General features: G+C 43.4%; 2 protein-coding genes across 5 annotated transcripts in view; one reads left to right on the forward strand and one right to left on the reverse strand.

Moving 5' to 3' along the window:
* LOC133376938 (protein Wnt-4-like) lies at positions 1-20,714 on the reverse strand. The gene is made up of 6 exons (XM_061609944.1): positions 20,688-20,714; positions 19,374-19,462; positions 11,250-11,488; positions 5,920-6,051; positions 5,159-5,301; positions 1-468 (listed from the first exon to the last, which is right to left on the reverse strand). Exons 1-6 carry the CDS (start codon positions 20,712-20,714, stop codon positions 1-3), a joined length of 1,098 nt encoding a protein of 365 aa, XP_061465928.1.
* LPAR5 (lysophosphatidic acid receptor 5) overlaps positions 16,991-27,711 on the forward strand; it is a 22,965-nt gene continuing 12,244 nt past the window's right edge. The window contains exon 1 of one of the 4 annotated variants that reach the window (XM_061626046.1): positions 16,991-17,136. The gene's annotated coding sequence lies outside the window, so the exon portion shown is untranslated. The other 3 variants (XM_061626213.1, XM_061626151.1, XM_061626097.1) reach the window with 3 other exon arrangements.

The raw sequence follows: 27,711 nt of genomic DNA on the forward strand, positions 1-27,711 counted from the left end.
CTATTGGCAGCAGTGCACCTCCACCTGGTGCCGGCATTGTCTGCACTTGACTGAGCAGCACCAATGGAACTTACAGCTGCACCTTTCCACCACCTCTGCCTGAGCTGTATGGAAGCCGCGCCCACAGCACAGCAGCTCGCAGCCATCCATGGCAGGGGAAGTCCTGTTGCACTGACGTCCTGAGGTGCCAAAGATCCCTCCACGAGGGTCCCAGCTGCAGAAATCTGGACTGGCCATCAAGTAGACTAAGTCATGAGTAGCGTAGGGCTTGAAGCGGGAATTCTTTGGCACCAGCAGCTTTCGGGATCCCACACGTTTGAGATGTACTTCTGTAGCACTTTCAAATTTTTCCTTCAGGATGTTGCCTACCTTGTGAAATGGGGGCATGACCTTCCAGCATGTGCGGATCTCGCAGGACCCTGACATGCCATGACACTTGCATTCCACCTTCATATGGGACAGGATAGCCTAGAAAACAAAAAACAAAGATCCTGAGGGCACTCCCGATTTCAGTGTAGCTTAAGCTTTGCAATTTGTAATTTGTTTCTTGCAAACACATTTTCTGAGCAACCGAAAAGATGACTGTACACGTGGACATCACCAAATGGTCAATATATAGGAATCTGATTATATAATTTCCCAGTAGGAAAGGATGTGAGACAGGGGTGTATTTTATCACCCTATTTATTTAATCTATATGCAGAACATATCATACGGAAAACGGGATTGGACCAAGATGAAGGAAATGTGAAAATTGGAGGGAGAAATATCAATAATTTAAGATATGCAGATGATACCATACTACTAGCAGAAACCAGTAATGATTTGAAACAAACGCTGATGAAAGTTAAAGAGGAAAGCAGAAAAGCAGGACTACAGCTGAACGTCAAGAAGACTAAAGTAATGACAACAGAAGATTTATGTAACTTTAAAGTTGATAATGAGGACACTTAACTTGTCAAGGATTATCAATACCTTGGCACAGTCATTAACCAAAATGGAGACAAGAGTCAAGAAATCAGAAGAAGGCCAGGACTGGGGAGGGCAGCTGTGAGAGAACTAGAAAAGATCCTCAAAGGCAAAGATGTATCACTGAACACTAAAATCAGGATCATTCAGACCATGGTATTCCCAATTTCTATGTATGGATGTGAAAGTTGGACAGTGAAAAAAGCAAGCAAGAGAAAAATCAACTCATTTGAAATGTGGTGTTGGAGGAGAGCTTTGCAGATACCATGGACTGCAAAAAAGACAAATAATTAGGTGCTACAACAAATTGAACCAGAACTATAACTAGAAGCTAAAATGATGAAATTGAGGTTATCATACTTTGGACACATCATGAGAAGACATGATTCACTAGAAAAGACAATAATGCTGGGGAAAACAGAAGGGAGTAGAAAAAGAGGAAGGCCAAACAAGAGATGGATTGATTCCATAAAGGAAGCCACAGACCTGAACATACAAGATCTGAACAGGGTGGTTCATAACAGATGCTCTTGGAGGTCACTGATTCATAGGGTCGCCATAAGTCGTAATCGACTTGAAGGCACATAACAACAACAAAACGCTCTTCAATCATGAGGTCTCCTGTATCTTTAAAAGTTGTGCAGGGGGAAGGGAGAATTCCACCTTGTGGTTTTTCTCATTACAGTGTTGCAAGAACACCTGCACTTGGCTGACTTTCTCTTCTCCTAAAGATACAGGATCAGTCTCAGGCCATGAACCTGGCATCCCTACATGCACATGTAGTGTGCATGCCATCCATCAACCAAGCTGGTGGCAAGGGTGTCAGTCCCTTAGGGAAGCCCCCGCCACCATCTTGGGTGATGACAGGCATGTGCACACAGTGCACACAGCCTTCACACTGATGAGAAAGGTAGATGGGGCATGCATGTGGGCTTATTGAAGCCTGTGTTGTCTATATTGAGGGGATGCCTGGGAGCTCCCTCTCCATGATCTGCAGTAGGCTCGGGTTGCAGGACCCAATGCTGCTGTGGATTGTGGGAGTGCCACCCTCCCACCCTAAGGAGGGGCCCTTCAGAAGCCCCTTTATGCAGCAGGGGCCCATGGCCAAGGCCCAACCTGGCTGCCCTCTGGCGCTGGCCCTGCATGAGGTAACTCATCTGTGTTGTCTTCTTCAGATCGGGAAGGATGGGCAGCTGGGAATACAACAGAACACTAAATAAATGTTTAATGGAAAGAATTGCACCACTGGCCACTTGCAACAATAAGATAAGCCAAATCCTGTGTCAATGAAATTCTGAAGTACCTTGCAAACAAAGCAGAAAAACAGATGCCTCTTTTGCTGGAGAAGAAAGCTTTCCAAAAAGTGGAGGATCAGTTTTGGCACAGCATTGAATCCTCTGGAATGGTAGGAAAAGGTTGATCATACTTCTGAAAATAGTTTTCAACAGAGACCCCGGTATAAAGACACTGACAACATTCATGTTGTTATTGTTAAGAGCCTTCAAGTTGATTACAACTTATGGCGACCCTATGAATTAGCGACCTCCAATAGCATCTGTCATGAACCACCATGTTCAGATCTTATAAGTTCAGGCCTGTGGCTTCCTTTATGGAGTCAATCCATCTCCTGTTTGGTTTTCCTCTTTTTCTACTCCCTTCTGTTTTCCCCAGCATCATTGTCTTTTCTAGTGAATCATGTCTTCTCATTATGTGTCCAAAGTATGATAACCTCTGTTTCATCATTGTAGCTTCTAACATTAGTTCTGGTTTAATTTGTTCTAACACCTAATTATTTGTCTTTTTTGCGGTCAATGGTATGCGCATAGCTCTCCTCCAACACCACATTTCAAATGTACACCGCCCAGAGAGCCACTCGCTATGGGCGGTTTAAAAATGAAACAAATAAAATAAATAAAATAAATGAGTTTATTTTTCTCTTATCTGCTTTTTTCACTGTCCATCTTTCACATCCATACACAAAAACCGGGAATACTATGGTCTGAATGATCCTGACTATAGTGTTCAGTGATACATCTTTGCCTTTGAGGATCTTTTCTAGTTCTCTCATAGCTGCCTTCCCCAGTCCTAGCCTTCTTCTAATTTCTTGACTATTGTCTCCGTTTTGTTTAATGACTGTGCCAAACTATTGATAATCCTTGACAAGTTAAGTGTCCTCATTGTCAACTTTAAAGTTACATAAATCTTCTGTTGTCATTACTTTAGTCTTCTTGACGTTCAGCTGTAGTCCTGCTTTTCTGCTTTCCTCTTTAACTATGTCCTCATTGTCAACTTTAAAGTCATGAGCAAATGCAACATTGTAGAACTGACACAACAAGGAGGAGGAATATCCAGGAAGAAAATACCCTTCTTCAGAGAAGCAGTCTTGTTAGTCTGTTGCAGCAAAACGAAAACAAAACCCAGTTGGCACTTCAGGTGCTGGATTATCATATGAAGATTGTTAATCGGGAGCGGCTGTTAGATGAGGAATGGGTCACCTCTATTCCGATGGGATCTTTATATTCATTTGTGGTTTGTATAGTAATTCGGCAAACTACTGTTAACTGTGCTGAGATTGCAGAGCAAAAGGGAAGCATAGGCTGGCCTCTGCCACTGACCAAGGGGCACTGAAAGGTTGCATCCCTTACTCCCCAAGAAGATGATCACAGCAAGGGAAAGCCTGCGTGGCCCCATCAATTTGAGCTGCAAATGAGGAATTATAGGAAACTTGCTTCCCCTCACCTCCCTGCCAGAAAGCACACATATAGCCCCAAAGGCCAAGTGTCTGCAAGACTGAAAGGATGCATAGTCTGATTTCTGCCATTTGCCAGAGCTGAAGTTGCCAAGGTAGTGCCTTCCAGATGTTGCTGGACTTAATTCCCATCAGCCCCAGCTAATGGTCAAGCTGAGTTAAAAGAACAAGGGCTGCTGGGTCAGCTGTGCAACATCTCTGCTGAGCAAGGGAAGAACGGCTTGGCCCCAATGGAATGTTGATCTCCCTCCTCTACCTTCCTCTTCCATTCCCCTTCCATGGTGTGTGTTTATTAGTTTGTTAAGCCTGCCCTGAGGGCAGTCTCTGTCTCTCTCTTTATTGATGTGAGCTATTTGGGAACACAATATTAGTCTTAAAATTTGGATTAATAAATACCTTGCATTTTCTTGATTGTTTGCCTCCACTTTGTAAACCTCCTATAAATGTGTGTGTATTTTAGAAGACAATTTCTTGCTTGATTTTGTCACCCAGTTTTTTCACTAATATGAACTATTTAATGGTTAGTTGTTCTAATATTGTAATAAAATGCTTATAATGGATTGTTATTTTTCAGTGTCTTTCTATTTTTGTATTATTGCCTTGTTTATAAATTGATCCATTGGATTGTACCGCATAGTGAGTTTTTTAAATTATATTTTTGTTTTTATTTCTGTCATTTTTAATGTAAATTTCTTTAGACGTCATATATATAGGCAGTATGTCCATCAAATGACCATTACAATTTTGTACATGTGGCAAAGTGGGCTGTGTTCCCTGAGAGCTACAAAGTTGCTAGTCCTGTAATGATGCCACTGAATTTGAGACTATTACCAGATCCAATCATGAAAGCACAACAAAAAGGACCTTGAGAGGGGCCTTTATCTTTCCTTGTCTCTTTCCCATTGGCTGCACATTTTCCTTAGGAGGAGGACAGCCAATAGCTCCTGCTTTCCTGTGCATGTTATTTCCAATCTCCTCAAGCTTTTCTGCCTCTATATTGGCAGAGCTCTCACAGAATGGGGCTGCTGTTCCATGGTTGGTTTGTTCCTCTTACCCATTTATTTTTTATAAAGAACACCTGTACACTTGAAGCAACCCTGGGCTCTATCACCTCTGTGCCTCCAAGTTCCCCACCACGCCCAGAAACTTTTCATTGCCTTTGTCTGTTGTCCATTTGGCCACCTGTAGTTGCGCCCAAAGTCTGTTGCCTGAGAAAGCTGCCTCACCTTGCTTCTTGGAAGTGCTGCTCTCAGGAAAATGACCTGCTCCAAGTTCACCAGGAGAAGGTTAAACATTTATTTCCTCTATCCTATGAGGAAGGGCTGCCTGGATCAGCCTTCCTCTGCCAGCAATGGTTAGGGCTGATGGGAGTTGTCGTCTGGAAGACTGGCATCGATAATGAGTAAATCCTGGCATTAAAATGTTCATTGACCTTCTTACCTTCCTCCCAGCTTCATTATTGTGCAAGTTCATTAGCACTCTGCTGGAGGACGTTCCACGGCTCCGCTCTGTTGCGTCCACAAAGGCCTGGGAGAAGGCAATGCCATAGGACAGGTTGTCAGAGCAGCCTGACCACTGGAATCCTGCAGAGTTTAGGGAAGAAGAGGGAACAGAGCTCGGTGCTAAAATATATACCCAGAATTCTGTAACCTGTGCCAGGCAAGTATGCAAGGTTTTTAAAAAACATATATATTACAAAATGTTATTTATTCAAGGTTTTTTTCTAGCAGTGGGGAAAGGAACTTAGGGCACCAAAGTATTAGCCTCTAAAGATATCATCCAACAAACCCCCATTGACTTCTGAGGTGCAGTCTAGGCATTACACACACACTTTATTTATTGATTGATTTTTGCAGCTACAAGGGCCAGAAACTTTTTTTTAAAGGCAGAGATTCTCGGGAAGCTATATTATGTGGTTTTCTGTGCTTCTGCAGAAATGAATTGCAACACTCCCTCCCTCCTGCCCCTAATGACCAGAATAGATACAGGGTGTCTATGGACAGAGAGGTTAGGTAAGAATCTGTGACTTTCTGCTTCCAGTCAAAACTAAAAGAGCCCCTCCCTTGTCTCAGCTTACTCTTCCAAATACCTAGGAACACCAGAGGGATCTTATTCCTCCTGACCGGACTCTGCTCATATTGCTCATGCGCTCCTCCACAGACCAGTGCAGGGCTGCTTGTGCACTCCAGCATTCCCATTACCTTCAGGGCTGACGCCTTTGACCTTGCGATCACACCCACACTTTTCCAGTTCACCGCGACTACAGGCTCGGGTCACAGCGAAAGCAATCCCAGCCGAAGAGATCGCATGAAGAAAAGCTGATTCTCGTGTGCCTGCAGCAAAGAATGCATCCAGGGGGGTTGGTAACCTATCCCTTTTTTAAAAAATTATTTTTTCTTTTACTTTGCCTATAAGGTGGCTGATACAATGCAAAGGAACAGAGTTGGTGAGACACCTGCACCTCAGCATCTAATTTTCCCAGAGGCCTCGTATACAAATAAATTAACATATGCAAATTTGTGTCATGGGCTTGCGTGTGTGTGTTTGTGTGTATGTACATTATTTACTTTGTCTAGGTGAATGCTTGCCATTTATTTGTAAAGGGAGTCAAGCACCACACTTATTTATTTATTCACTAATAGGCATAAAACCTTGCAGTTTAAGAACATACCTATAGCCAAGAGATATCTCTATCAAACTTTAAAAAGCAGGGAAATTGGGCAGCTATAGTGAATGCACCAGGGGAGCAGGAGACCTGACCTCCTCTCTGAGATATTGGACTGCCCTACAAATTGGTCAAAATGTAAACACCATTTGGGTTGGTCTTTCACTTGCTGTGTAGCTTGGAAGAATTTGGTAACATGTGCCTCTGAGCATATGGTGAGTGGTGGCAACACCTGCCATCTCCAAAGATAATTATATTTTTGTATTTTTGTTGGTGTTCTTTTTACTTTGCTTCTTTCCTGTGTTACTAATGTTTCTACAGAGAATCTAAACTAGAAAATTTTATTTCCCTCATTATTCATCCTCGAAATCTGTGTCAAATTTGTTTTTATTAATTTCAAATCTTTTTTATTGGTCAATGTCATATGATGGTGAAGACAGCCTTTTGTGTTTCAAGTTGGAGGTTATGTTCTATTGCTATTTTGGGTGCATTAACAGTTGAATCTGAAACTGCAGTTTGATGTAAAATCAGACTGATTACAATGTGTTGCTACTTCAGCAAGGACTCTAGCTGCTGAAAAAAAGAGGATGCATGTTTTCAGCCTGCTATGTTTAAAGCACTTTATTTAAGGCAAGGTGGGCACGGTCAATTAAAAACATAGAGCACACCTAGAATTTTGCTAGAATATATTTCACCTCGCACTGTTTTATCTTGTGCAAATTGAGACACTCCTGAGGTCCACTGGAGACTATTCTGCAGAAGTCAGTGCCATTATTTGTTGTAAACCGCCAAGAGAGCTTTGGCTATGGCGCGGTATACAAATGTAATAAATAAATAAATAAATCCACAATTATATTTGGAGTTTTTTTAGTGTAAATTTTGCAAAGTGTTGCTGTACTTCACATCTTCACAGAAACAGAAACAAAAGAAAATGATTTCCTATAGGAAACTTCACTAAAATTGCAAAGGAAATCAGACATATTGAAAGTGACCATCTGAACTATATCAACTGTCTTCATAATGTTGGTTCCTTCCTGCTAAAACAAGATCAGGACAGCACATGTCTTCTTTCTATTATTTGGGCTGGTTGCAGGTGTTGCCACCACTCACCATATGCTCAGAGGCACATGTTACCAAATTCTTCCAAGCTACACAGGAAGTGGATTGGACTGTGAAAGACTAACCCAAATTGTGTTTGCATTTTGACCAATTTGTAGGGCAGTCCAATATCTCAGAGAGGAGGTCAGGTCTCCTGCTCCCCTGGTGCCTTCACTATAGCTGCACGATTTCCCTGCTTTTTAAAGTTAGATAGAAATATCTGTTGGCTATAGGTATGTTCTTAAACTGCAAGGGTTTTTGCCTATTAGTGAATTTCCCTGCTTTTTAATCTGGGAGGTAACAAATGAGATCCTGTGCAAGCTTACTGAGAGTGGATTGATCATTTGCATGCTTACTGAGTTCAGTGGGATTTACTCCCCTGCAATCATGCTTAGGATAGGTGAAACTGACCACAGGGGATGGGGAGGGGAGGAGGAGAAGAGAGGGGAGGACTGGGATGGGAGCAGGCAGGAGGGGGAGGGGAGGAGAAGGACAGGTTTGATCATTTTCATGTTTATTGAATTCAGTGCAATTTACTCCCATGCAATCATGCTTAGGATAGGTAAAAGTGACTGGGGGGGGTAGGGAGGGAGGGCTGGAGTGGGCAGGGGAGGGGAAAGAAGGAAGAGGGGAGGGAAGGAGGAAGGGAGAGGAGAGGGGAAGGAGGAGGGAAGCAGGTCTGATCATTTGCATGCTTATTGAGTTCAATGGGATTTACTCCTATGCAATCATGGTTAGGATAGGAGAAACTGACCATGGGGGAGGAGGGGAAGGGGAAGGAGCATATTGGAAAAAGGAAGGGGGAGGGGAGGGCAGGTTTGATCATTTGCATGCTTATAGAGTTCAATGGCATTTACTTCCATGCAATCATTCTTAAGATAGGTAAAACTGACCATGGGGATGAGGAAGGGGAGCGGGAGGAGGGGGAAGGGGAAGGAGGGGATTGGAAGGGGATGGGTAAGGAGAGGCAAAGGAAGGGGGAGGGGAGGGGCAAGAGGGGTATAGGAGGAAGGAAGAGGGTGGGTTTGATCATTTGCATACTTTTTGAGTTCAATGGGATTTATTTCTGTGCGATCATGTTTGAAAATGGAAATGGATTGCCTTTAAGTCAAACCTGACTTATGTTGACCCTTTTCATGGTAAACGGCATTCAGAGGTAGTTTTACCATTGCCTTCCACTGAGGCTGAGATGCAGTGACTGGCCCAAGGTCACAGTCATGGCTGTGAGGGGAATCAAATCCTGGTCTCCCAGGTCATAGTCCAATACTGACCTGAGGGAGGGGCAGGGAGGGGAGGGGAGGAGATTGGGTGGGTGGGCACTGGGCAGAGGGGAAGCCCCTTTCGTTTCCAAAAGGAAACATTGTGAACAGTAGCATTGCTTTTCAGCCTTTCCCCCACCTTTTTATTCTACAGCAGGCACATGTAGCCTCCCACAAAAATTTAAACCAAAGCTGTCCCTGGCCACATCCACACACCAGGCCTTTATTTCACTTTGGACAGTCATGGCTTCTCTCAAAGAATCCTGGGAAGTGTAGTTAGTCAAGGGTGCTGAGAGTTGCTAGGAGACACCCTGTTCCCCTCACAGACTTCAATCAGAGTGGCTGACTGTTAAACCAGTCTGGCCACTGAAGCTCTCTCAGTGGAACAGGAGTCTCCTCTCAGCACCCTGCACAAACTACACTTCCCAGGATTGTCTGAGGGAAGCCATGACTGTCTCACGTGACATCAAAGTCTGGTGTGGGTGTGGCCCTCTTATTAGCCAAGCCCAGCAGCTGTGAGGCTTTTAGAACACTGACAGTTGGTTCTTACTGAGCATGCCCGCCCTTATCATTGGCTTCCAGCCAAAATTTCTTAAATTAATTAAAAATCAGCCAGACATTTTTTAAACTTTTAAACTGCAGAAGATGAAGGTCAGAGTATGGGGCAAGGTCAGTATTAGGATTACAGGTACTCTGTGAACATGGCTGTTTTTGTAATGAATTTCAACAGATTATGAGAACTCTCAGAGAAAAAAGTCCAAAAGGGCTGTGGGGTTTTTCCTTCTCTTTTCAGACTTTGAACTCTCTGTTCTCTCTGACTGTTTTGTGTATCGCCATGAAAATTGAAAGTGCTATTAAGCAAGCATTTCTGAGTTCAGGACTGTAAGTTTTGTAAAGTTTTGTTTTGAAATGAGCTTATGGGAAGCCTCAGAATGGCATGGGGGGTTATTTTCAATTTAACATTAAACGCCATGCTGACTATAGTATATAATTTATTTATTACATGTCTACCCCGCCTTTCTTTTCACAATAGAAACCCAAGGTGGCTTACATATGGTCTCCCATCCAGGCACTGACCAGACCTGACCCTCCTTAGTTTCAGCAGGGAGCTGGCACAGCACTTGGAAATGGTGTTGTCATAAGGGCAAAACTGCAAACCACTTAGAGGTTTTTACATTCAAGTGGTATATGCATTTTGTTCAATAAAATAAAAATTTGCTTTGCACCTCCGGCACTGGGTGACCCCTCCTTTACTGGCAGATTTCAGTAAAGTGGCAGCGGGGTGGTGGTGGTGTATAAACTGTTTGTGTATCTGCGTGCATGCAATGTGACATTTCTACAGAGATGCACTGTGCGTACACACAGAGAGACACAATAGGGCTTTGCAATATTGAATCCTAACTGTGTCTTATGGACAGAATTGCTGCCCCTGCCCCCAAATTTCATCCATCCTTTCTTCACTGTCAAGACATGAGAGCATCACTGAGCCACTGTGTACACTGAAACAGTATCAGTTCAGAGGTGGCTGAGTAGTAGGATCCAAGCAGAAAGATGACATTTATAACAGAACAGTAGATTTTGCTATTTATTCCAAAATCTCCTACTTGTAAGGGTGTGCCTTTTCCAGTGATTCCTTTTTAGAAGAGATGGTGCTAAGGAAACGTCTGTGAGAAGCTTTTCCCTCATAATTTCGCTGTGCTCCTGCCCTTGTTGCATGGCTTGGTCTGGGAGCTGAAGAGACAGTCCGTGAGGCCCAAATTGAATCAGGGACTTAACAGGTCATTATTTTAAGTTCTGCATTATACCAGCACAGCTACCAAGTTCTGTTACCAGAAGTATGCAACTCTGGAGTTCTGCTATGGTATCTGTGTTTAGTTTAGATTCTACATCATGTTAGGGTTCAGTTTGGTGTCAGTATAAGAATCTAAGCTTCTATTAAGAGCATTTGGTTTGGGCAGGAAATGTTCATTCCAGTTTGATGTAGTGGTTAGAGCAGTGGTTCTCAAACTTTTTTTGGTTTGCGGCGCACTGTAAAACATATAAAAAATTTCTGGCGCACTTCCTGTACAAAATTAAAAATATATTAATATATTTTAAACTATGAATACAAATAACTTAAACTATAGAAAACTATTACTTACCCTATACAAATGGGTTTCTTCTCATTTTTAAAATATACTTTCTTAATATTTGAGGCACACCTAGCCACCTCTTAGGGCGCACCAATGTGCCTGGGCGCACCGTTTGAGAATCACTGGGTTAGAGTGTTGGTTTAGAATTCAGGAGACCAGAGTTCAAATCCCTGCTCAGCCATGAAACTTGTTGGGCAGTTTGGGCCAGTCACACATTCTCAGCCTAACCTACCTCACAAGGTTGGTGTGGGGGGGAAATGAGTGGCGGGAAAACCACGTACATCATCTTGAGCTCCCTGGAGGAAAAGTGAGATATAAATAAATTGCTTAACTAATTAATATGCCCACCCCTATTTATGTTATTAAAGATGTCTGACCTTGTAGAATAACTTTCCCAAACACCTGTAGCCCCTGCAGAGTAGAACAGTTCCAGGGGCGGTTACGAAACTGGTGCTGGCACTCCTGGAGGGCCACCTCGGCCCCACGCTTGACTGAGTCCATGGCTTCCACATGGCGATGGCATAGCCTTATTTGCTCTTCTGACAAGCCCTTCAGGCTTTCACAGGCACTGGGATCCCTCACAAGCCCTCGAAGTGATGGCTGTTTGGCCAGATATCTGTGCAGAAGGTGGAGGCAGCATTTGAGGCTAGGTTGTTAAACAGCTTTTGAAGAAAAATCAGTCCCCTCAGCCATGCTACTACCAAGCCACATATTTCTTTGAGATCATAGGACGTCTGCATTCCCGCATTATTCACCTGTAGTCAGAAGTGGCATAACAGTTGAGGCAAAGCGAGGTGTCCCACCTCAAGCAGCAGATTTTGGGTGCCATTAAGGGTGGCAAAGTGGGAGACAAGTCATTTTGAGCAGCAGTGCCCTTGTACATCTCCCATAGAGTTGAATGGGGATTGCACAGAAGAATTTCCCAATGGATTGTACCTTGTATCAGTGAGTGGAAAGTAGCTGCCATCAGATACCAAACTGTTGGGCCAGCCCTGTGACTGTAGTTCCATCCTTGAGTTCATTCCTCTCATTTTCATGTGAAATCCCCCAGTAGGAAGTACAGTTCCCCACCCCAGCCCTTCCTAAAGCCCCTTTATGAAATTTTGGCAACTTAAGAGGAGGGCATACTTACAGCCAGGTCACAGCAAGGGCATGGTGCACCAAAATGAGCACTGAGCACAGGTGGAGACTTTCCATCTTTCCACTTTGTCAAGCAGTAACCCCTCCTCTTCTTTGTCTTCCTTCCCTAGTTCTGCTGACTCCAAGATCAGTCCAGCTGGGTGCAAATCGATTTCAGCCCACTTTAGAAACCATGAGATATCTCTGGGTGCCTGTTATTAGCAAATATCTCATGCCTGGGGAGAGGCATCATCCCAGGTTAGCTCCTCCAGTGTATCCATGGTGACATCTTTCTTGCTGAACTGAGAGGCATTCATTGCCAGGTTCTCAACCGGCAGCTCTGATCGGGTCACCCACAGAGGGAAGGATCCACCTCTTTGGACCAAAACATTGTGAGCTGGCAGCCCAGCAATTTATCAAGTAGGTTCTTTTAAGTCCACTCTTGGGATGGATGATTCATGTTTTCTCCCAAATTCTTCCTTTTTCTCAAAAGTCTATGCCATACACTGCAAGATAAATAAAGCACAGAGTGGGGCAACTGCTGGTCTCCACAGCACTTTAAAGTCCTCTCGGCATCAGTTGGTTGCTGCTCAATGAAACGGCTAGGAGAGCTCAGTCCTCCTTTTGGCTTGGCTCAGCTGTCCAGCTCTTCCCTTTTCAACCACCAGCTTGATTAAGCACTCAAGCAACACTGCAACGCTGGTTCCCAAGAAGGAAGAGCAAGGGGAGCTTGGGTTGGCCAGGGGCCTGGTTGTCCTGCTTGGCCTCTTGCGGATACTCTCTGTCTGGGAGATGCCTTTGTTCTATCCTACAGCCCTCATGGTGACAGCAAACATGCACAGCTCTGCCTGCTGTTCTCTGGGTCCTTTTGCTCTTCCACTGCTAGATTTGGACACAGAGGCAGCTGTGGAAGACAAAAGGTGACACCGCAGCTAAAGCCAAGCCTGGTTTACGGAAACAGGCTCTTTCTCAGCGGGTCAATCTGCTTTCATCCTAATCAAAGATTGGGGACTCGGGACACGAGTCAAACTGGGGAGAACAAAATCTTGAGTTGTGTTGAGGTGCAGAAAGGGGGGAATCTTGACAGAAATGATTCCCCTTGAGAAACTGCCACCCCCTTGCTGTGGAATTCAATGAAAGTTTTCAGTTAAAGTTGCAAGTATACTCTCACAAGAGGCAAGGCAGATACTCTCTTTTTCTGACAGTACTTGTTCCCTCCTCCTCCACCCCGGCACATTGCACTTGAGTGGAATGTGACAAACACTGTTTCTTTTCCATTTTTTTCTTGTGAATTTTACTGATCACGCCTTACAACAAAGTTGCTTAAGGTATGAGAAATCACAAGGCAAGACAGCCTCATCCCCAAGTTTACAGTCATTCTGAGCGAGGCTCACTTTAAAGTGATTAGGTTTCATTATGTCAAGGCAGGTTTATTGCAAGTTCCTGTCCATCTAGCCACCACCACCACCGGTTATACAGAATATGTGAAAAGGGGGAAAGTGACACAAAATCCTATTGCAGACGTGTAACTTAGGTTTGGCTAGGTGACGTTAGATTGTTCAAAACCCTCTGCTTAGCTTTAGCACCTTGATGCAGTATAATCAAAAGAGGCGACATTTTGTAGAGTGGACAAGTTTTGATCATTGCCCCTGCAATAAATCATACTGTGGGCTCATCCAGGCAACTGAAAAATGTGTGACACGCCCGCTATGTGTGTTCATTATTTTTCGGTCGTCCAAATGACGTCTCGTGCTGTTACGCATTTTCACGGGTTAAATCCGCTCCTGGCAATACCGGCAAAAATGCAATTTGCTGTTTAAAATCGGGAATCATCCGCTGTGCCTTCAGGAGTTAGGATGCAATACCGCAGACTTTACAGCTGATGGGCGGTTCTTGGGCGTTTCCCCTTGCCCCTTCTCCTCATTCCAGCCAATCACATATCTGCACTTTTGCGCATGTGCAAGAATAAGCCCAGGAAAATTGAACCAATCATCAAAATGGTGGGGTGTTAGGGGGTGTCTGCAACTACTGCGCAGATGCATTTTATTTTTTGCCAGCTTGCAAACTGGGCTGCTGCTCTGGGTGAGATCTGCAATGCACAGCAAGCGAGAAAGGGGGGAATAGTCGGTTTCAGCCTGCCTCCAAAAGCCTTGTCAATTTCATTCTACTGGCTGGGGTTTCTGCTTCAAATCAGAAAAGCATACATTCCTTTAAGTGTAATATAGCAAATGCAAACAAGAAAAAGGCCTCTGGTTGGTTTCAAGCCTGCTCCAGAAAGCTTTGTCAATTTCATTCTCTGTGGGAAGGAAAGGGAGAAGGAGGTCGGGGTGACATGTTTCTTGCTTTTTTGGAGAAATAAGTGCATTGCCAGCGTGTGTATCTCCTTAAATATCAATAAAGGCAGAAAAGCATACATTCGTTTAAGTGTAATATCGCAAATGCAAACAAGAAAAGGGCTTCTGGTCAATTTCAAGCCTGCTCTGGAAAGCTTTGTCAATTCCATTCTCTGTGGGAAGGCAGGCATGAAACCAACCAGCAGCCTTTCCTTCCCAGGCCAGAACTCCTTTACAGCCATATTGTGCTTCGTTGCAAAGGGGGAGAGGAGCATACGTAATTTTTTTGCTGACCAATTGGTTGGGGGAGGTTTTAGAGGCGGAGCTTGGAAAAACCAAAAAGAATGTAGGGGTTTTACCGCTGCATGTGCGGGTGCAAAAAAGTGTTTTTTTTTAATTGGGAAAGAGTGAACTAAAAGGCAAAGTGAGGACTATCAGATGACAAACTGAATATGGAAACCGTGGATTATCCCACTCCGTTTGGATAAGCCCTGTGACTGGAACTTGTGCTTTTAGCATTGTGGCACCAGTTCTCTAAATTTTCCTTTCCCTGGAAGTGAAGCAAGCCGCAACACAGGAACATAGGAAGCTGCCTTTCACTGAATCAGACCATTGGTCCATCTAGCTCAGTATTGTCTACACTGACTGGCAGCAGCTCTCCAGAGTTTCAGGCAGAAGTCCCTCCCAGCCCTACCTGGCGATGTCAGGGATTGAACCTGGAACCTTCTGCATTCAAGGCAGACGCTCTACCAGTGAGTTATGTCCCTTCCTCTAATGTCCTGTTTTTGACATTTGTTGAAGACCTTTCTCCCAAGCCTTCCCAAATCAGTTTATTTTATTTCTGCAAGTTTTAGTTCTTTTAGGCTTCATGTTTTTAGTATTACTTTATGCAGTGGACGCTGGCGGCTCTGATGTCAGTGGGGCAGTGAATCTCTCTGGGTTTTAGTCCAAACTTTCAAGGAGCTGTCCAAGGTGCTAGTTCACACTAAAACCTGGAGCGGATTGACTGCCCCACTGACATCGGAGCCACCAGCCTCCACTGCTCGGGTGTTCTTTGGATGTAGACCAGTTTATAAATTCTGGAATGAATAACTAAAAATAAATATCTCAAAAACTCAGATTTCAAATTACTCAGACAGTATTTAATATGATTAAGAACAAGAAACAACCATCTTTGCCTGGTACTTGAGTGCCATATATTCTTCTATTTTAAACTTCTTGAGTTCTTTCAGCCATGCTTCCAACATCATATCTGTAATCAGAGATTACAGTCCTTTGCAAGCTCCATGGCTGTGGATGATGGGAGTTGATGAGAGTCCAACAGCATTTGAAGGGCCACAGGTTCCCCATCCCTAACGTAAGGAATGGGAGGTGTGCAACTACCCATGCACTGCTCTTGTTCATTTCCATAAAGCTTGCACAAGAGAACATATCCATTGATTATGCCAAGAATCTCATTTTACTTCCTGTGTATAGGAAGAATATTGAAGTGCTGGCACACCTTCTTACTATACTGGATTACGCTAACATCTTACTGTTGTTGTACTGGACTAGGCTGTACTGTACTAGAGGCCAACCAGTGTCTGGCCCCCATCTTCAGTTGCCACCATTCTTCAGGCTTTAGCCCCTTCCTATGGTCTCTAGAAATCAAATGTCAACAGGTGGGGTAGGAATAGATCTTGTCTCCAGTGCACATTCATGTAACTACATGAGCGTGAACACAAAGGCAACATGTAGCATATAAGAAAGGAACATACAAAACTGCCTTATACTGAATCATGCTATTGGGTCATCTAGCGGGCTGTTGTCTACATTGACTGACAATAGCTCTCCAAGGTTTTGGACCAGGGTCTCTTTCATTGCTACCTGGAGATGTCAGGGATTGAACCTGAGATCTTTTGCATGCAAGGCAGACGCTCTGCCTCTGAACTGCAGCCCTTCCCCAACCATTTCACATGCTTCACTAACCAGGTTCATTCTGAGCTGTTAAGTACAATGTTTTATTACAAGAGGACCATTGTTAGGACATAGCCCCGGGAGAGATGCCTAGGTCTTTTGCAGTGGCCCTTGGATCTCCCTCCCTCTCATGTCAGTGGGGCAGCGGAATCCACTCCAGGTTTTAGTCCAAACATTCAAAGAACTGTCCAAGATGCTGAATCACCTTGGACAGCTCCCTGAAAGTTTGGACTAAAATCAGGAGTAGATTCCACTACCGCACTGACATGGAGCTACCAGCTGCCATTCCCCCGATATTATAGAATAAGTAAATACCAGTGTACAACAACTGACAAGAGCCTTCTTTTCAGCAGTGTGTAATAGTCTGTGTGTGGGGATGAGGAGGGAATCTGTGTGCACACAAGGCAACTATCTATTCTGGGGGCGGCGGGGAGGGAGAGAGAGAACCTGTTGTAAGACTCCAGTTCACATCATCCCTGACCATTGGCCATACCAATGGGAGCTGGAGTCCAACAAAAATCAGGAGAGGGCCACAGATTAGCCAGCCCTGCTCGTATTCTTATCAGTGACGTGTTGGAGGGTAAGTTTCCCTATAGTTTTGTAGCTGATGTTATTTTGAGATATGATCAACGCCTAGTCCCAAAGACATGTTGGGCTTTGCAGCTCCCAACACACCCCGACACACACCCATGAGTCTGGTTTTACCTGCTGCCAGCTCAGAGAAGGGGATGAAGAAACTCGGGCCCTTCTGCCGCTTTCCCTAAGGAGTTGAGACCAGACAGGGCAACTCACCAGCACGGTGTGGGCTTTGCTGGCCAGCAACTGGACAGGCTCAAGGGCTGAGAGGACATAAGAGGTAGGTAGATCTGAATTCTGAATTCACAGCACAGATAAACAGGCTGAAGGTCTCAAAGATCATGGCCCCAGCAAAGTTCCCCGGCCTTGGTTAGTTCTCAGTTTCATAGGACTCTCAGGAAACCTAAATGGAGTACCATCACCTCTTTTTTTGCTGCCCGTGCACGTTATTTTATGCTGGCACCTACAGCACTTTTATCAAGATATGAGTAGCAGCAACTCATTAAAAAAAAAAAGAGCACGGGACAGAATTAATTACCATTTTATCATTCCCAAAAGATAAGATTTAATTTCTTGTTGAGATGATGCATTGTTTTGAATTCTTTCTGGAACACCTGCTTTGGGAGTTCTGTACCTGTGGTTTATTTGGTGAGTGGGGTAATGTAGTGGCTGCCAAAGAGTGGCAGCCAGGAAATAGCATCACAGGTATAAATCTTTCCACAGCAATAAACTCACAAAGTGCGGAGCAAGGGTGCTAAGGGAGCCCGCTGTTCTTTTTCCTTGCTGTTGTTACCCAGTAGCGATCCTGGCTAAACTTTATGGGAAGTTGTAAGAGGGTTGATAGAAGCAAAGGTGTCCCTGCACTTGTAGTGCGAGTCGTTTCCGACTCTTAGGGTGACATCTTGCGACGTTTACTAGGCAGACCGTATATATGGGGTGGTTTTGCCAATTCCTTCCCCAGCCTTTCTTTACCCCCCAGCATACGCCAACCATGGATGGATGGAAGGCTGAGTGGACCTCGACCCCTTTTACCAGAGATTCGACTTCCTCCTTTTGTTGGAATCGAACTCTGGCCGTGAGCAGCGCTTCAGCTGCGTTACCGCCCCTTACCACTCTGCGCCACGGAGGATCTAAGAGGGTTGATAAGAGTTTATAAAATTATGAATGGTATGGACATTTTTCTCTCTCCCTATTATAGTACTAGAATGGGATCATCCAGTTAAAGTATTGGCAGTAGCCTAAGTTAGGAACAGGAAAAAAGAAAGTATTGATAGCTTTATAATTAGCTTATGGAATTGACTGCCACAAGATGTGGTACCAGTAGCTTAGTCTTTCTTTCTTTTTTAAATGATTAGCCAAATGAATGTAGGGTATGTCTCACAAGGAAGATTAGTTACAATAACTAAATGGAACTACTGTGATCAGAAGGAGTATACCTCCAAATGCCAGACGCTGGGGACAAATAATGGGGAATGGGTGTTACCTTAATTCCCTATTTGTGGCCACTACTAGAAACAGAATACTTGACTTGAGGATACTTGATCTAGGGGTGGAGGAGAAATTAAATTCAGTTTGCATTACAAGACGAATCTGTCAAATTTGCATTTTGTTTACAAAAATGTATATATTAGGGGAAAGTGTGTATTAAAATGAATATATGAGTAAAAATAACATACAGAAATTGCATTATATAAGAATTTTTTTTGCAAAAGTGTGTACATTAGTCAAAACTGCTTACAAAATGTGTTTATTTGGAAAAATTAGGAAAAATTCACACTAAAATGCTGGAGAATTTTCATGAGGTTTTAAAACAAATCGCAAATTGATGCAGAAACTGAATTTAGGATTGGAAAAGTGAAAAACTGAGTGAACCAAATGACAGATCTTTCCATGTCTACCTTGGTCTGATCCAGCAGGGAGGGACATTCTTATGGGTTATTATTATTATTGCTCCTGCCTTATGTGAGAGGTAGTGTGGTGTAGTGGTTAGAGTGTTGGGCTAGGACCTGGGAGACCAGGGTTTAAATCCCCACTCAGCCATGAAGCTCACTGAGTGACCTTGGACCAGTCACCATCTCTCAGCCTAACCTACATCACAGGGTTGTTGTGAGGATAAAATGGAGAGGGAGGAGAACGATGTTCAGCACCTTGAGCTCCTTGGAAGAAAGGTGGGATATAAATGTAATAAACAAATTAACAAGCAAATATAGTCCATGCAGCCTACAGCCTTGTTTTTGGGCCCTTACTAATTTCTTGTGAACTTCCGTGACAGGTTTTAAGCTGTTTGTAGACATGTTCTGCCAGCTTCTCCCCTTCATGGCTTTGAAGGGTCTTGAAAAGCCCTTGAAAGTAAGAAGACAAAGATCCCAGCAACAAGGGCTCAGGGAAAGCGCCTTGTCTCAAAAAGGGAAGGCACTAAAATGAAATTGGATGAGATCATTGGCTGGGATACCTTTGTATCCCCTCAGGATTTATGGGTGTCAGGGACACATATATATCCCCTGGAGTGTCACCCACTGAATGAGGAGCCGGTGGCAGCAGAACAAGAAACGTCGAGAGGGAGTGAGAAAGACAAACATGAAGAAAGAAGGTTCAACAGGCAAAGGCTGTAGAGGGAAAGACAAAGGGGATGTGCAGGAGCCCCCAGCCCTGATAAATCTAAGTTATGGTTATGGGAAATTCTAATTGACCCCCTCCCTCATGGGGAACCTTCTCTGCTGTGGGGAGGACTCTAAGAAGTGGTACAATACTGCAGTTTTAGTCTGTGGACTTCGTAGTGCTCTTATGGGGAGCCCATAAACAGCCATGGATGTTCCTTCAGTTGTGTGAAGTGCACAATGCAAAATAAGAGTATATTTTAAAATCAGGCTTAATCAAGTTAATTTCTCTTCAGCCTCACCACCATTTCATTTTTGTTAGAGCGACAAACAAGCAAAAAACAGTTTGCAAAGCCTGATTTTAAAAAATACATTTTAAAGTCACTTAAATCATAGCACCATCTAACCTACAGGAGTAAAATGGAGTTTGCTTCTGCTGCTGTGATGCAAAAAACATATCCACTTTTGAGTAAGCACCATTTTGTTGTAGAAAAGGATAACATATATTTTAAAGTAAAACTAACAAGGAAAGCATCTGTCATCATCATAGATATGCCCAGCCAGCAGCCCCATGATGCTAAAATGTTTTTAAAAACAAGAAGAAGGGATACTGCAGTGGTCAGCACCACCATTTTATTTTCTTAATATTTGATACAATTAAATTACTTTAAGTCTATTAGGCTACCTTCGTTTGGGTACTGAATGTTCTGCACTGATTCCATCACCACCCTCTGCAGTGTACCACCTCTGGGCATAATGCCTGGCTGTGAAAAGCACCTCACTACATGCCCTTGCTGTTTGAACTTGGTGCATGGATTGTATGGTCAATAAGGCACTTCTGCCAAGGCTGCTCTAGCAGTATAGAGAAAGAGGTGACCTGTTTCTTCCTTTTATTTATATCCCCACCTTCCAAAGAGCTCATGGCAGCATACATGGTAGGTCAGTCGGTCAGTCCCTCCCGCTCTCTCCCCCTCCCTTTCTCCTTCCCTTTTGTACACACACACACACACACTGTCTTATCCTCAGAACAGCCGAAGTTCACCTCGTAATCCAGGGTGGGAAGCCTGTGTCATTCCAGATGAGAGTTAGAGTTCACCGTGACCTGGAGGGCCACAGGTTCCCCAACCCTGCAGTAAGCTTTATTGGTGAGTGTAGATTTGAATCCAGGTGTCTCTGCTCTAAGCTTAACCACCGCACCACACTTCCTCCTACTAACAGCATTTGGATTTTGTACCTCAGGCACCGAAATATCTTGGGCCATCTCTGGCTCTCAACTAATTTACGACATGACAAAGGAGACAGGGCAATCTCTGAGGTACTTAAGGCCCAGGACGTGAACGGTTTTAAGGTCAACATCAGCACCTTTAATTATACCTGGAAGATCAAAGAAGGACAGTGCAAATGCTGGAGCATTGACATAATGTGCTCTGTGTGACACACCCATCCAACAAGGTGCTCAGATCCCTTTCAGCCCTGTGAGTCTGAACTCCAATGTGGCAGATACTGGCTAATGATTAATTTCTCTGCTTTGTTCTATTGCATAATGTAGGGTAGATGTCTAAGGAAGTGGGAAGGAAGGGCAGAGCGAGCAAAAGTACCACTAGCTCACTTCCTTATTTATCACACTGTGCACAGCACAAAATATTACAGCAGGCAAAGGATGTTATTACTTCTTCACTCTTGCGTTTGCTCTTCTGAGGAGCACGCCATGGCTCATCAGCTCTTGAAACCAAAGTTCATATGCTGTGTCACAGAGACAGGATGAAAAAAAATGGGATGGAAGAAAGAGCAAAAGTGGTTTCCCTAAGAGAAGAAATGGAAACAGACATTGTGAGAGATGGGTAGACCTGTGGAAGTCTTTGAAGCCAGATTTCCTACCTAACCTGTGCTACTTGGCTGCTTCTGATCTGCTGCCTTCTGGTTCTGCTGGTGAGCCAAAGTTCTTTCAGTTATTGTGGACATTCGGCAAAGGATGTTAGAAGCCTGAAGCCTGTAATTCCCCCACATCTGTGGAAGGAGTGAGGTAAAAGACATTGAAAGAATGTAGAAGGGAGATGGGATTATACACTGGTGCCTGCAAATCGTAGCCATAAACATCTTTGGTATCTCTAGGTTTGGCAGCTAACCAAGGGGGAAAAAACAGTTTGGCCTGCTGTTAAAAAAAGAAAAGATGGGGAAAAATGCAGCCTGGCCCATAGTAATAGCCTATTATAATGTTTAACTCCATGATCTTAAAATCTTCTGCTAATTTCTGTACAACAAGCAGCTAGTGGTTCAGGGCAAAGGAACAGGGACTGGTTAAAAAAACCAGGAATCTTAGGTACATTATGGTAGAAAATGCATTCTTTGGGGGGGTATATTATGTGCACAGGGGTTAATTTGTAAGATGAGAGGTGTCACAAGGCTCATGCCTGCCTCAGGGTTCCTCTGACCAAATAGCTCTCCCCTGATCTCAGATTTGTGGAATGAGCAATGCTTACTTAAGTGGTGGAAAAAGTATACTCTGCAGTGCATATACTTAGAAGCATTTGTTTGCCCTGTCATCAAAAAGATAGGGTGATCATTGTCTGAAATTCCTCCCTTTTCTTCCGGCAGGTCTCCTGTGCCTTTAAAAGAAATGTGAGAAGCAGGAATTCAGCCGGTACAGCTTCCTCATCACTGCATCTCCATAGTGGGAAAGTTGCACCTGCTGGATTTCTGCCTGTCATGCAGCTATTAAAGGCACAGGAGACCTGACAAAAGATAAGAACACTTCCCTATTTGTGGAGAGCAAATATCCATGTCCGAGATTCAGATTTCTTAAACTTATCTGTTCAGTTATTTTTATCCTGCCTTTTAGGGTGAAGCCCTCACAGGGTAACTACAGTATAAGAGTTAGGATTAAGAACATTGCAATAAAAATACTACAGTAAAAATATCCATAAAAACAGCATCAGATTGAAACAGAGAGAACGAGAACTAGCAATTTAAAAAAAATCTTGGAGCAATAAAAAGGGGTTTAGAGTCTATATTTATTTATTAAGTTTACTTAAGTGGACAAAGGACATTTGTTGAATGGGATGTGAATAAACATTATAGAAGGGTCTTGGCCATGTGGGCATACTATAATAATTTGATAGTACTCTGTCAAAATGGGCTGCGTGGGCTGTTGTGAAAGAGAAAAGGTTGCTGGTAGGGAGGTGTGGTGCTGTGTTGCCTTTGGAAAGCAGCGGGGTGGGGGAATGGAGGGGCTATGTCGGGTGTAGTGACAGGGGGGGCAAATGAGGGCATTGCCCCCCCAATGATAATTCTGCCCCCTCAAATGAAATTTTCCTCCAGTCCCCACATTTCTAGCATTGCAGTAACTTAAAACTTCAGCTGAGAGTTTAGAAATACAGTTTAGGCATCCAAAGAGAGGCGCAGGGCAAAGTTACCATGGGAATGCAAACACAGTGTTGTATTCTGTTAACAGTAGGTTTGAGTTTAAGAAGTTTGTCTTGAGCAGGGCCCAGTAGTTCAGGCAAGGGGCTGGGAGGAGAAGAAAAAGGGGCAGGAGGGATTAAGCGGAGAATGTGACTGGATATGATCAATGAAGTTCTCCTAAAGAACCCACAGTATCTTTGTCCTGTGGATAAAAAGGGGTAGATAGCAAACACAGCAAATATAAAAGTTAAAAGTGTGAATGAAGTGAACACAAATCTCAATGGATGGTGGAAGGTAGTTGGCAAACCAAAGGGTTTGCAATTGGAATAAGACAAAGCGGGAAGGATAGTATTGTGATGCCCTGCAGAGCATGTCCCCCATTGTTGCCAATTTAATAATTTCCCCAAATCTAATGTTTTTAGGTGCATGTCTGGTGGCAGATGATCCTGTCTTCTGCTTTGTGGGAAATCTAGTCAGAATCTGGCGGTTTTTACAAATACTTCAGTTTCATTTTGCTCTCCCCGCCCCCCTGCTGTTATTTGTTTCATGAAACTGTCTACCCAAAATCTAGACTTTTTTATTTTCTACTTTCGGATATTTTCTTGTATTTTTCATTGTTTGCATTTCTGTTCCTATGTACAGTCTCTAAAGTGCTACTTGACTATTGTTTCATTTCTGCTGTAAGCCATGGCGAGTTGGCTACCCCTTAGATTGAAAGCATATTCACTAACAGGCAAAAAACTTTGCTGTTTAAGAATTACCAAATTCTTCCAAGCTACACAGGAAGTGGATTGGACTGTGAAAGACCAACCAAAATTGTGTTTGCATTTTGACAGATTTGTAGGGTAGTACAATATCTCAGAGAGGAGGTCAGGTCTCCTGCTCCCCTGGTGCATTCACTATAGCTGCCCAATTTCCCTGCTTTTTAACGTTTGATAGAAATATCTGTTGGCTATAGATAACTTCTTAAACTGCAAGGTTTTTTGCTTGTTAGTGACTTTCTCTGCTTTTTAATCCGGCAGGTAAGAAATGAGATCCTGTGCACGTTTGCTGAGAATATATTGATCATTTCAATGCTTATTGAGTTCAGTTGGATTTCCTCCTGTGAAATCATGCTTGGGATAGGTGAAACTGTCCACAGGGGAGGAGGAGAAGAGGGGAGGGGAAAGGAGGGGGGAGGGGAAGGAGGGGGAAGAGTGAGGGGATAGGAGGGAGGAGGAGGGAAGAGTAGGTTTGATGATTTGCATGCTTATTGAATGCAGTGGGATTTACTCCCATGAATCATGGCTAGGATAGGTAAAACTGACGGGGGGGGGGGGAGGAGAGGGGAGCAGAAAGATGGGGAGGGGAAGGAGGGGATTAGAAGGAGATGGGGGAGGGGAAGGGAGGAGTGAAAGAAGGGGAGGGAAGGGGCAAAAGGGAGGTGATGGGAGGGAGGGAGGAGGAGAGGACAGGTTTGATCATTTGCATGACAATTAAAAATCAGCCAGGCATTTTTTTAAAATTTTAAACAGTAGAAGATGAAGGTCAGAGCAAAGTCAGGAATAGGATTACAGGTTCTCTGTGAACATGGCTGATTTTAATTAATTTCAACAAATTATGAGAACTCTGACAGAAAAAAGTCCAAAAGGGGTCTGGTTTCTCTCTCTCTCTCTTTACACTTTGAACTCTCAATTTTCTGTGACTGTTTTGTGTATCACTATGAAAACTTAGAGGGTTATTCAGGACTATAAATTTTGTAAGGTTTTGTTTTGAAATGATCTTAACGGAAGCATCAGAATGGCATGGGGGTGTATTTTCAATTTAACATTGCAGAATGCAAAAACTCCATGCTGACTATAGTATACAGCCACTCTCATGGCTGTATAATCAGAGTAATTTACGCAACACAACACAATGAGCCAGTGAGAGAGAGAAGGATTTTAAAGTCAAGCTTCCAGATCCTCTGGTTTGGTTGTTTTTTAAAGGTATAAAGACAAGGAGGTTCTTGTCAATTGGCTGACTGAGAAAGAAAATGTGCAGGCAATATTCTACCCATTCAAAGTGTGATGCAGCCTAAATACCACCAAAGGAGACATGATTAGGAACTACAAGCCTCAGAAATAAATGGCCTGGGCATGCACAGAGTGCATCTGCCTCACCAATGAGGAGTCTCTCTATGTGTTTAATAAGGTGATTCCACAATGGGTATTCTTTGTATAAACAGTACATTTTGTAATCATCACAGGAAGAGCCTGGTGGATCAGGCAAAGACCCACATAGTCCAGCAGCCTGTTCTCAGAGTAGCCAGCCAGCAATTTTTTAAAACTAAAAAAAACAGGAATACAAAACCTCCATACTTCTCTCAGACGTAAAAGACACATGCACATTTACATCTGCAATTCCAAACGTAAATGTAACACACCAGTGGTTCCTAGTACTTTTAAATTCTATTATCCATCTTGTTAAGCAATTCCTCATAACAGTGTTTCACAATAATGCAAAAATATTATTAAACACAGTGTCTGGTGGATTAAGGTCTGATTTTGGTGGATTTGGGGCATGGGTCTGATGGGAATTTTTTTTTTGTCGGCAACACTGATATTCCCCTCCACTGTAGTGCTCAGACATCCTCTGTGGTTGGTGAGTGCTATTAGTGCATCTGATGGGTGTGCCTAGACTTTTGGGCATAAAGTCTACTCTAGACAGTGCAGCGGCTAGCCTAGTCCAGGCAGGACTTGAGAAAAAGCAGAGAGGTAAGTGAGCTGGCTCTTCAAGGACCAGGAAGCCTAATGAGACCTTAGTAACTTAGCCCAGGCAATGGGCAGCTGGAATAGTGTGTGTGTGGCGGGTTACCAACCGTACTCTTTTAAGAGTACATGTACTCTTTTAGAGATGGTGCAACAGCATACTCTTACTTTTCACTTATCGAAGCCAAATGTACTCTTCGAAATGACAAAATGATGGTAACCCTATGTGTGAATGTCTGGGATGCATTTCTTCCCTAGTTTGTTAAAAAAGTTCAAAAAAAGATATCCTTTCACTCCTTTCAAGCTGGTTGCATTTCAAAATGGTTTTGAAGAGTACAATGTGGTTAGATCCTTAGCTGCAATAGTTTTAGAACTCTACCCAACTGTGCAAAATCATTATAAATAATTCACCTTATTTAGCTTTTCTCATGTGAACTTATGTACTACCAAAATAGGGCAGGTTACATTTGCTGGTAGAGCCATCAGAAGCAGTGTTAGCTGGCTGGTCCAGGGCCTTGCTGTAGAACAGAGATTGTATGCTTGTACAGTTAATTCCAGTGCCTGTGTTTTGGAGAGACGTATAGTTTCTATGTGACATGCTGTCAAACATTTCCTTATGAAAAGTGATGTTTATAAACATTAATTTAATTTTTAAAGTGAAACTTCTCTTAATTGCTTTCCTGGCGTGGCAACGGAGATCAGGGTAATTAGTTTCAGGAAGTAGCTGCCTCAGGACAACTGAACGCACAGTTCACAAGCTTACTAAAACATTGTACCTGTACAAGGAAGCCTTTCCACGCATGTACACTGTTGCATGCTGCAGGACTCACCTTTGGTGCATCTACAGCTCTTTGTGAAAGTTCATTCTCAGCTTTGACGCATGCACTGACACCATATAGGTGTTCAGTGCTTCATCAGAGAAAAGCAAACAGTCATGTTGGCTTTTAAAAGTAACAAATTTGAAGGAATTTCAAGTGAACAGTTCCTCTGCAAGTTAGCAGAGAAATCATGGCACATTAGACTTTATTAACAGTTCAGATCATTATGATAGGATGACTTGCACAATGTACATTTACTTCCTAGTCACTGTTATTTGGTTTACACAACTATTTTGCAAGTGGAAAATATTGTTTTTAAAATGATTTGCATAGTTCCTAATTAAAATGCATAAATTGGGGGGTGTTATCATTACCTATTAAAATTTTTTCCCAGAAACCTTTTTATAGTTACCACTGTCCCCCCCCCATTTTTGTCTCTGCCCCCCCAAATGAAAATTGTCTTGCTACACTCTTGGGCTATGTACATCTTTCATTTCCTGTTCTGTATTGAATGTTGCTCATTTTACTTCTGGTATCGAAAAACTGGAAATGAGAGTGAAGAGGTTATTTTGGTCTCCATCTCCCTAGCCTGTCTAGCAAAGTCTTCAGGCACCTTCAGAGAAAGCCGCTGGTCAGACTTCAACACAAGGTGAAACTGACAAGGGGCTCTTCAGAGTTTGCTTTGAGGCTCTGGCCATGTCTGCCTAACAATCTTATATTGGTTTTAAACCTGTGTACCACCACCAAAATTGGCAGCCTCCTGTAGCTACTTTTCATTAAAAAAAAAAAGTTGGGAGTCCGTTCACGTCTCCCGTGTATCATCTTAGCTGGCCCTAAGAAAAAGACTAGAGCAGGGATGGGAGAACTGTGGCGCTCCAGATTTTGTTGAACTCCAGCTTCTATCAGCTGGCCGATGTCAGGGATGATGGGAGTTATAGTCCAACAGCATCAAGAGGGCTAGATGTTCCCCAGAGTGACATCCAGCCTGAACTTCTGCTACTTTGAACTGAAAGCAGCCCTTGGCTAGGATGCTAGATTGGGTTGCAGATGGAGGCAAAACTCTAACCTCAAATCACTGTACTGCAAGTCCTTATTGCTTGGTTGTTGGCACTTGATGAGGCTGATCTGGGGAAATTCACTCTTGCCTCCACTAAGAGCCTCTGCTGATTCTGTTATGTTTTGAAAGATTTACTGTGTTTATTTTCCCGCACACAAATTAATGTATGAAGTTGGGGGTGGAGGGGGAGAAAAGAATAAAAACTACTTTTATAACTAGGGAAAAAATGTCAATTTTCTAGTCACATTTTCC

Source organism: Rhineura floridana, chromosome 1 (genome assembly GCF_030035675.1).
Source record: "Rhineura floridana isolate rRhiFlo1 chromosome 1, rRhiFlo1.hap2, whole genome shotgun sequence".
NCBI classification, from domain to species: domain Eukaryota; kingdom Metazoa; phylum Chordata; class Lepidosauria; order Squamata; family Rhineuridae; genus Rhineura; species Rhineura floridana.